We start from the raw sequence: 10,955 nt of genomic DNA, 5'->3' as shown, positions 1-10,955 counted from the left end.
TCATAATTTTTGTAAACTAATTTTTTGGGTTTGTTTCATCTCCATGCCAATATTAAGTTTGTTTACAAACGATTCAGATACCAAGTGCAACTTTAAAATGAAAACACATAACACAGCAGTAAATTGAGTGCACATCGAGCTTGGCTAAATTGTTTAAGAGTTACTGGGATGGAAAATAATCATAGAAATCCAAGTGTAGAAGAAGGTCATTTCTGTCACTGCAGAGACTCAAACCATCAACCATCTACTCGCATCTTTCCGTTCTCTTCCCCGTACCTTTTAGTTTTTTTCGTAATGTTTTTGCACTCAAAATGTGATTGAATTGGCTCCATTAGCCACTTGTGGCAATGTATTATCCCATATTCTAATGACTCTTTGGGTGATTTTTTTTTCATATTTTGTTTTCCCACTACTTGTACTAATCCCAAATTTGCACCCCCTTGTAATTGATTCATTGACCAGTGGAAATAACCTCTCGCTGTTAACTTATTCAAAACCTTTCACGATTTTGAACACTTGCATTAGGTCTCCCTTTAAATTCAGTTCCAGTGAATACTAGCTTAGTTTTTCCGAGTCTCTCATCATAACTATATACTTTTCATAATCTATATTGTACCTTTTCCATAGCTTTAGTATTTTTCAATAATGGGGTTCCAAAACTGCACACAACACTCCACCTGTAGCCTAACCAACATCATCTGCGGATTAATCATTGCATTCTTGCTTTTGAATTCAGTGCTTCTTTATATAAAATCCAGAACCCTATTGCCCTTTTTAATCCTTTTAAAGATCTGTACTCTAGATCTCTCTCTTCCCCCATTCCATTGACAATGGTACCAAAAGATTTCTGGATTTAGGGAATATTTTTATCATCTTTTTTGTACTACTTCACATTTACCTTCATTGTGCTACATATTTGTAGCTCCACTAATCTGTCTATGTAGTCTCTCGCATTTTCCGTAGTTTGTCATGTACCCTAAACCACTTATTCGCAAATTTTGATACTCCCTCTATGCCCACATCCAGATCATTTATGTGCATAGTCCCACTAGAGGTGCGTGGTGTACACAACTAGCTAAATCTTGACAGTCCAAGAAACACATTCATTTATTCCTTCTGTCCTTCTATCCATGCCTCACTGCTTCACCTTTCATACCATAGCCGTAATCTCAGAAGTTTCTTATTTGGCATTTTATGAAGCACATTTTGAAATTTAAATTGATGCATCCACTGCTTTGTCCATGTTGACTTTTCCTTGGTCCAAAACTGATGTTTTTTCTCTTGCCTCTAACCATTTCCCTATAACTAGTATGAGACTAACTAGTCTATAACCAGCTGGCTAATCCTTCTCCCTTTTTAGAGCAGAGTAAAGCCTTTGCCACACTCAACTTTGGTACTTTTCCTGTTCCAAAGAATTTTGGAAAGTTGTGGATAGTATCTGCTATTTTCTCTTAAACATCTCTCGGTTGTCAGGTCTGAACAGCCTAGAGTCCTATCATCCTTGAGGCTTATTAAAACTTCTAATGGTTTCCTTTTATCTTTTAGTTGTTCCTTCAAGTACTCTTCTGGTTCTTCTTTGTAAATATAGAGGCAGAAATGCTTATTGTTCATCTTTTACTCCATAACAGATTGACATCATCCCTTAGAGGTTCCAACCTTTGATTATGCTTTGATGTGCTTATAAAAACCTTTATTTACTGCCAGTCTTCTACATAAGAACATAGGAAATAAGAGCAGGAGTAGGCCATTTGGCTCCTCGAGCCTGCTCCACCATTCAATAAGATCATGGCTGATCTGATCTTGGGCTCAGCTCCACTTTTACCCTGCCCGCTCCCCATAACCCTTCACTCCCTTATCGTTCAAAAATCTGTCCATCTCCGCATTAAATAAATTCAATGACCCTGCCTCGACAGCTCTCGGGTAGAGAATTCCACAGATTTATGACCCTCTGAGATAAGAAATTCCTCTTAATCTCAGTTCTAAATGGGCAACCTCTTATTAAACTATACCTCCTAGTTCTAGATCCTCACACGAGTGGAAACATCCTCTCTGCATCTACTTTGTCGAGCTGCCTCAGGTTAATACTCAAGTGCAATACTGATGGAGTGCTACATCATTTGGAGGTTACGTCTTTCAGATGAGACATTGCAGCAAGTCTTGTCTGCCCTTTCAAATGAACATTAAAGATCCCATGGCATTATTTAAAAAAGAGCAGGGACATTTTCCTTCAATCAATATCACCAAAAATAAGTTAACTGTCCATGGCCACCTGTGGAATCTTGTCTGCTACATTTGCCTATATAACAACAGTGACTACACTTCAAAAAATAATTCATTGGGTTGAATAACTCCTCAGAATAGTTACAGTACTGCTAACCTTGGATAGTAGATATTTTGGTTGGACATCCAAGATTTTTTTCTAGTACTATGAGAATTTATACACTTTTATCTGTTGTCTGTATCATGTGTGCAGTAATGAAAGAGTTGAAAATTGTCTTAAACCCCTTACAATTAAAGGTAAATTGTGCTCCAGGGAGCATCATCAACCTAACTAAGCAGAATAAATTAAATTCCATATTTCCAAAATGGCAGCAGACCCTGTAATGTAATCTGCTTGGTTAAATACTTTTGTATTGTCCTTGACTCTTGCCACATGTTGTGATGTTAGCACCATAGGGGCTCCGAAGTTAGAATGTTAGGTGCCAGTAGTGAGTGAAGGACTCCCATTGAAAAGCTGCTGTTACTTTAATGCCATGGGACATAAAGACCTCTTTCAAGAAGTGACCACGGGAGGGGTAGGAAAAGGAAGGCTAGAAATGGAGTGTGTCCCTAGATGGCGACGGCATCTCGTGAGTAAAATTTTTAATGTAGACCTCCCCTAAAGTGCCTATCAGAAATGGGTACGTTGCCTACATTATAGGAGGAGCCCTAATTTGCATGGAATTTGGGTACAATTGAAGCACAGGTTGGTAGTGTGCTTGGTGCTTCGCATTTGCATTCCCCCTGCACTCATTGCATTAAGTGTGAAGGCAGTTTTAGACCTGAGCACCTGATTTGTGGGTGCTTTGGGTACTTCTGACTGCCTTGTCAGCCCCTACGATTCTTCCCAAGAATTGTAAATTATAATTTAATTGAATTAAAATTCTTACCTTGATCTAGAACATTATCAGAAGGTCACATCATTTGAATTCTTTAGTGCTGCGTGTCTCAGTCTGCTACCATTTTGAAATGAGGGAATTTGTCCCTTATTTACAGTCTTTTTTAGCTCTGGCAGAATCTCTGAAATATGTATCTTTAAGCAATCATTATAAATATGCAAAAGAAACAAAGGTGAATACATCAGGCATTCATAAGCTTGCACATGCTTTTCATAAATATAACCTCCAGAAAAAATGAATAAATTACAATTGTATAAAGGATACAGCATCTGAATGGAACAAGAATTAATTTGAAAGGCACGGGCAAACACTTGGAGCATGATTTTTAAAGATCATTCAATGCTTTTAAATTTTCGTGAAAGCTGGAACATTGTGCACATTTTATTTTCTCACTGTTGTTGTCATTTACTCTTTACCTTTCCTCTTCGCAACATTAGTTTGAAAGTATCTGCCCCCTGTGCTACATGTCATTTATGACTGAGGATGATTTGCTCCCAGGCCATTTACCATTGTCCGTTTGAAAGAAGCTGCTAACTGGGGTTTTTGGCCATTTTGCCTCTGTTGGCATCATTCTGCAGCAGTGTTCAGATCATCAGTTCAACGTGTGGGAGCTGGTTGGCACATATCCATGTGCCAATAATAAGCGATGCAACATGGAAAATGACACAAGCACCTTTGTATGTAGATCATTTGTATTCTCGGCATGACTGGAACTGCTTATTGAGTTACAGAAAGCACAATTGTCTAACTTTAAAAATGAGAATTCGGGGGTAGTTTTTCAATGTTCCAGGACAAGCACCACTAAGAATATAAATGACATATATATTTTGTAATTAATTGTAACACAAAGTTGGCTGAAGGGATATGTAATGCTGGCTGGGTAAAAATTGCATCTTCTCACTAATATGTTCACTCGGCCCAGAAAAATCCATAGGATGCAGTAGCAGTATAAATTCTGTTTGCAGACAAAGGTCTTGCTGAAATACAATTATTTTTTAAAAAAGGTGCCTAAGCTACAGAAACTGGATTATTAATGAAACTGGATTACTAATATCACCCCAGGCTTTTTTTTAAACCATTATGGAACCCCGTAGGGTAATATACATTATTAGTCCTAGAAATCAGATGGATGTACCCTACAGGCACCAATGTTTTGTTTTGTGATAATTGAATTCATGCTGATTGGTTTAGAACATTTTGCAGTGTTGAATATGTAGCACTTCATACAACACTAAGGTCAGATTTATAAATATTTTAAACTATGACCATCTTTATGGCCGTAAATTGAAAAGGTATTTATATGGTAAGTATGGATTTGTTCTCTGCTGAAGCCTCATAGCAGATTTCTTCCGCGTAATGAAAACCATAACACATTTTTCTATTTTTAAGACAAGAAATACCCTTATATTGTTTATATAGATGTGGTGATATTGTGGACCAGGATTTTCTGCTCCAAACCTGTTTTCTTTAGTCATTGGCAGAACTGGAAGTGCTTCTAACAGGAAGCGTCCTCCCCAAATACAACTTTTTAGAAAAAAAAGTTAATTCTGGGGATGTGAGCGTCGCCCATCCTTAGTTGCCTTGCGAATATGTGGTGAGCCATCTTGTAGAATTTTAGTACAACTGAGGGGCTTGCTAGGTGACTTCTGAAAGCAGTTACGAGTCAACAACATTGGTGCAGGACTGGAGTCCCATATAGGCCCGAACAGGTAAGGACGGCAGGTTTCTTTCCCTAAAGGACTTTAGTGAATTAGTTGAGGTTTTATGACGATCCAACAGCTTTGAGGTCACTTTTTACTGATAAGATACCAGCTTTTTATTTCCAGATTTTTAAAAACTGAGTTCAAATTTTCAAATTGCTATGGTGGGATTTGAACTTGCGTTCTCTTATTTATTAGTTCAAGCCTCTGGTTTACTAGTCGGATAAAATAACCACTACATTATTGTACCCAACTACCCTCAGCAAACAGTTATCTGTAATTACAATATTCATCAAACATGGCGCATTTTTTTAAGTCACATGCACTCGATAATGCCAATCAGCAGCTATATGAAAGGCAATCTGACATTCATTTCTAAAGCCTGCACCCGACCTGGAAAGAACCAAAGGCGTATAAAATCAAAAGTTCAACTGAAATTGTGCCTGACATGTAGCGTTCCAACATAGCTCAGAGCAATGAGTAGAATTTCTCCTGAAGGTTTTATTTAAAAAAGACTTAAGTTGCTACGGTATTAAAATGGATGCTGGCTTGTTTTCATTTAAATGGCAGGCTGATGTGATCGAGGGTCACTTGGAGCCTGTTGATTAGATCGATAGGACACAAACAAAAAAATGGCCACTAGCTGTTCAGCTTTGTCTTGAAATTCTGCTTCAAAGCAGCAATTAACCTTGAATTTGCTAGAGAATGGGGTAAAAGGTCATTCCCCTTTTTTGCTTTAGTGCCCATCTGACATCCTGATGGTGTCCAATAGGTACTGGCTATGTGACAACATATCTATTCCCATTTTTGCTGGAATCTTGGAAACTAATGAGACAAGAATTTACTTCACCAAACTTTTCAAGCTGAAATACATCATTTAAACTTGACTTGTTTAAACATTTAAGTTACCTTTCGTACGTGAGTGCATGGCGAGAAGGAAATGGAACAAGTCATTGACCAAAACGTGACCCTGTTACCCGCTAGTCGTGGTTGCTACATTAAACTTTCTGCTCTGATGTGCATCATGCATCTACATTGAGGTCATGGGAGACCAAGGCTTTCAAAATCTCAGTGAGCAGCTTGTTCCATCAGTATTACTCAGTGGTATAAAATGCACAATATAACCAGATGGTAAGTTACCATTGAGGCACCTTCACATTCATTGAGATGTTTTTTTTTAATAGCAAGGAGTTACAGCAGAAATTGGGGTATGTGTACTTATTTTTTTGTTGTACAATTATACATTTTATTATACAATGCTACAAAACCTTTTGTGCAAAGAGTTAACAGGAGTTTTATTCAGACCTTGTTTTAATACATCAATGGTTTGTTTTGACTATTTTCAGGCCATAATATGCTTCCATGGGAGCATACACCCTCTCTCTTTTCTCCCCCACTGATTTTCTCCCCTCAGGGATATGCACTTGTGTTTGAGGGAAGCCTGCTTCTCGGCAACTGCCGATGATTCTTTTAACCAGCCACTAGGAAATGATCTCATCTCATTGATTTACCCCTCTCTGAGAGGTGCTTTGGCTATGCTTAGCACTGTCCCCTAGCAGCATAGCTGAAACTAGGATGGAGACGAGACAGTTTGACAATTCCCGTGATTCGCCACTGTGCCAGACTTTACACATGACACTGTGCTGCTGTGAGCTTTGTTGTGTTTTGTGTTTGTCTTGCTATTGCTTTTGTTGAAATAAGCTTCATTAGAAATTGAAAATAGCTTGTGTGAAGACTACACGATGGAACCACCAACAGCCCTGCAACTTGTCTTCCTTCAGCAACCTTCAGTAGCCAGTGGACCTTACCAATAGAAGTAAGAGGTTCCTGCACCCAACAAGTTTCAGTAACTTACAACCAATGAACTGTATCAATAGAAGTGAGAGGTTCTCGACTTTAGGCATGTTAACTTAAGTAATGATGCTTCCACAATGGGGCAGGGGCTGCTGGCTGTGCTGTCAGTCTGGGCATGACCAAGCTTTTGGTCATCTGCCGGAATTTCTTATATGGCATGGTGTCAAATTTATTTGTTTTGCCTCATAACACTCCTTGGGACGTTTTTACTATGTTAAAGGTGCTATATAAACACATGTCGATTATTTGTTTTGCCTCATAACACTCCTTGGGACGTTTTTACTATGTTAAAGGTGCTATATAAACACATGTCGATTATTTTCCCCTTGTACAGAATTTCAAATTAGAAATTGTTTATATAAACAGGTTAATTTGGTGGTATGAGCACGAAAACCTAGCAGCTTATAGGTCAGTTGAGATCTGTGCTGCAATGATCTTGTCCATTTGTTTTTGCTATCTGAGTGTGGAGTTAATGCTCTTGTGCAACACTGCACGCGAAAATGTTAAATAGAGCCTATTTACAGTCTTAATATTTTAAAGGCTGTGAATGAAGAGGTATTCCAGTGCTTCTGTACTCTTTGAATTCTAGCTTTAATTATATCAACTGAAACAGTTTATCTTGTGATTATCACATTGCTATTTGTGGGAGCTTGCTATGCGCAATTTGGCTGCTGCATTTCTCATTACAACAGTGACCACACTTTAAACATACTTAATTGGCTGTAAAGTGCTTTAGGATGTCGTGAGGTCGCAAAGGCGAGATATAAATGCAAGTTTTTTCTACAGAGATTCACAGAAAACAGTGATTGGGGGGAAAAAAAGCTTGACAATTATTAATAGCATAGGAGTGAATGATATTTCAATGAATGTCCACTGTTGCATTGCATAAATGTAAATGAAGCCCTTTTATATTATAAATTATATAGTTGGAGTCAATCCAGAACGGCACTGACCGAATTAATTCCATGCAATTTGAGGTGCAGAAGCATTCTGTATTCAGTAATGTTTATAACACGCTGGGTCTAAAATAAATACTGTTACTTTTGGATGACTTGTGTAGGCTCCGGTGAAGTAAATGACAAACAGTCTTAAAATCAAAACTATATGAAGTGGTTTTTTTTAGCCTTTACTGTAATGGCTCATGTTTATTTCAGACACTAATGATAAAATAGCAGATTTTAAATATGCTGTTCAGGGAGACTTCTATTTTATCTGGTCAAATGTAGCATGAAGAAGAATTCTTTTGAATACATTTTGCTTTTGGTTCCCTCTATTTTTCATCCCAGTAATACTGCTTACTCCAATAACTGGGAAAGCAATGCAGTGTAGCACTTCAGTGACTGCCATCACTGCTATTGCATGATAGATCATCAGGAGAGATGTTCAGACAGCATTAGCTTGATTATTTTTATTTTTCCTCTCTGTCTCTTAGCGATAAAGATGCCTTAATACCGTATGCTGCTCCCACTGGTTAATCAATGAAGAGTTGATCAAACTGATGGAACTTGTGCGACTGCAACAAATAGAAAGATGACTATCCCAGATCGCAACCACTAGACGTACCTTTTCCAATATATTTCTAACAGGAATCAATAAAGTTATAGCAAGCCATATTAAGTAAAACTACCTCCCTCTGGGAGGCCAGCAAAAAAACCATAATGCAGTGCATTTATATTATGGGTTTTACGATTTGAAACCTCATGACTGCCAGTAATCGATTTGTGACAGTATTAGAGCACTGTAAAATATCTTGATATTGAAAGGATATATTAGTTGCAGTATTGGATGTGCAGATGGGTGTGTATGTGACAAACGGGGAATGTTTAAGCGTTCAAGAACCCAGCGATACCTTTAAAAAAAAAACAAAGCTTGCATCGTGATTTTGTTTTGTTTTCAAAGAAGCAGGCGCCTGTTTCCATACAAGTTGGAACTTCTATTGAGTGAAGGAGTCTGCAGGCGAGGGACATAATCAACCTCTGAATTCCATGTTCACCTTTGTGAAATGTTCACTTGTACCATGCAGCAGCAGTGACTATGCGTGAGTGCCGATAGAGGAATATGGTTCTGTAGCAAGGGAAATTGTGTGAAATGAGCGGTAACGGAAACCATCTTAGTTCCAGCCTGATATTTCTCGAAGAGGCAGGTATTCCTCTGATTTTCTCAGTTGCATTCGTACACAGAGTATGGTAGAATGAAAGTGATCTACAATAGTTGTATTTATATAACACAAACATCACGCATTGCTTCACATAATGAATTACTTTGGGAGTGCAGTGACTGGTGTTATGCAGCAGTTATAACTTAAAAATAGTTCTCAGTTACAACTTATTGGTGAGAAATATTTTGTCCTGTACATATTTATTTTTCTCTAAAATATTCTGTATGTGACAGCAGTAATGACCATGACCACATACATGGAAAATATTTTGTATATAAAATACTATATTTCAGGTATAATACTGTAATAAACTGGTATACCAAGATTATGGTGAGCCTGAAATCCAAGTTACCTCAAATTTGGAGATTTGATGAATATGATCTAGATTTGAGCCAATCTCTAAGAGGGAACATTGTTTGAGAAATTCATTGGATTTTTCAACTAAAAAAAGCACATTTGCGAAATGTCGGTCTTTTATACAAGCACGCGTTTTTAAAGGTCACATTTTCAAAGTCTGAAAAGATCATAGTTAACGATGTGGAAAACAATTTTGCTTTAAGGACATTTTAAGGAATAATTTGAGTGGACAGTCCAATCCAGTGGGAATTCAGAGAAATGGAAGGAAGCCAAATCTCATCTAAACTCTCAACTGACACTCTAGACCAAAATATGGATATCTGTGTCTAGTAGAGCCATCTGTTGCTTATCTGTTATGGAATACCATCAAAATTATGAAAGATTAACAGAAGGTAAGTTTAGAAGACCTCTTGACTTGGACATAGTTGGTTCACTTTTTAGAAAAAAAATGATAGGAGTCCATTGTAACATGGGTGATGTGATTCATTGGTATTTTATGCAATACTTTTGGATAGTATCATGAAACATGTTTGAAGCATTGAGATTTTTTTTAAAAATTTACATTACCATGGAATCATACCGTGACATTCCCTAATTCTAAAGAATATGGAAAATTCCACCTCTGAGTTTTGGGTTTAACACAAAAGTTACATTGCAGTTCTCAAAGAGTTACATCACTGTCTTCTGGAAAGATTGACTGATTATCAATTTATAAAGGTGCATCTTTTAAACATAGGCTTTCCCCCTGTTCTTTTTGGGTGCTATTCTAATCGACTGCAATTAGATTGTGTATCTTGTTCCAAGCTAGCATGAGCGCCAATGCAAAATTATATTTCTGAATAATCATGCACTGCAAGGAAAGCGATATTAGAATGGATTTTCCTCTTTGTGGCACCTGGGGAAGACTGAGTTCCGTGAAGAGGAAAAAGGTGTGGAAATCTATTACGTCAGGTCTCTGCTCCCACTACACAACTAAGGGATTTCCATGGCTTCCCCAACAATGTCACTTGGTCTGCACCTAGAGATAGGCACAGGCCCAGTGTAAGTGTAGACATGAGTAGGCGAGGCGATCCTCCCACGTCACTTATTGTCCAACTGTTGGCCGTCCCAATGCAGTGTCACATGTTGAAACCTGATGAAGTGCTTTGTGCTGGGTACCCCAAAAGTAGCTTGAAGATCAATATAGGCAAATTTGATTTTTTTTTTGCCAGAAGGACCCAATGCCAACAACCAGAAATTCAGTTACAGGCCTGCCCTGGTTTCCAGCATTAGGCCCAAGCCAAACAAATGGGCTTGAACAGGCAAGTAGCAGGACTCTTTCCCCCATTGATGTAACATACTTGAAATATGTTGCATCTGTCTGGTACACGGTGAACATAGGAGGAGGAGCAGCTCATACAGCCCCTCGAGCCTGTTCCACCATTCAATTGGGTCATGGCTGATCTGCAGTTCAACTCCATTTACTCACCTTTGTTCCATATCCCTTGATATTCCATACCTCAGCGAAGAGCCTCAGATGGAAAATCTAACCTATGGACTGGAGAAAATCAAAGCACAAAAATACCATTTTGCGTTCTGTACTTTGGTGGAATGCTCAGTATTTAATTTTTTTTAATTTTTGCTTGATCATTTAAAAGATAAATTTTACCATTTATCTGCTAGACATTCCAGATTCAAAGTAGTTTTACAATTTTAGCATGTAAACTATTATAATTTTAAAAAATTTTG

General features: G+C 37.9%; 1 protein-coding gene across 1 annotated transcript in view; it reads right to left on the bottom strand.

Annotated features, from left to right (window-relative positions):
• The window catches only part of fndc5a (fibronectin type III domain containing 5a), a 100,691-nt gene continuing 89,736 nt past the window's right edge, over window positions 1-10,955 (bottom strand). The window contains exon 6 of the mRNA XM_070898705.1: window positions 1-90. Within this exon, the coding sequence (XP_070754806.1) occupies window positions 1-90 (90 nt within the window). The remainder of the gene's footprint in view (window positions 91-10,955) is intronic.

Source organism: Pristiophorus japonicus, chromosome 14 (assembly GCF_044704955.1).
Source record: "Pristiophorus japonicus isolate sPriJap1 chromosome 14, sPriJap1.hap1, whole genome shotgun sequence".
NCBI classification, from domain to species: domain Eukaryota; kingdom Metazoa; phylum Chordata; class Chondrichthyes; family Pristiophoridae; genus Pristiophorus; species Pristiophorus japonicus.
Note: the sequence above shows the minus strand (reverse complement) of the source record. Positions and strands in the feature narration are given on the sequence as shown.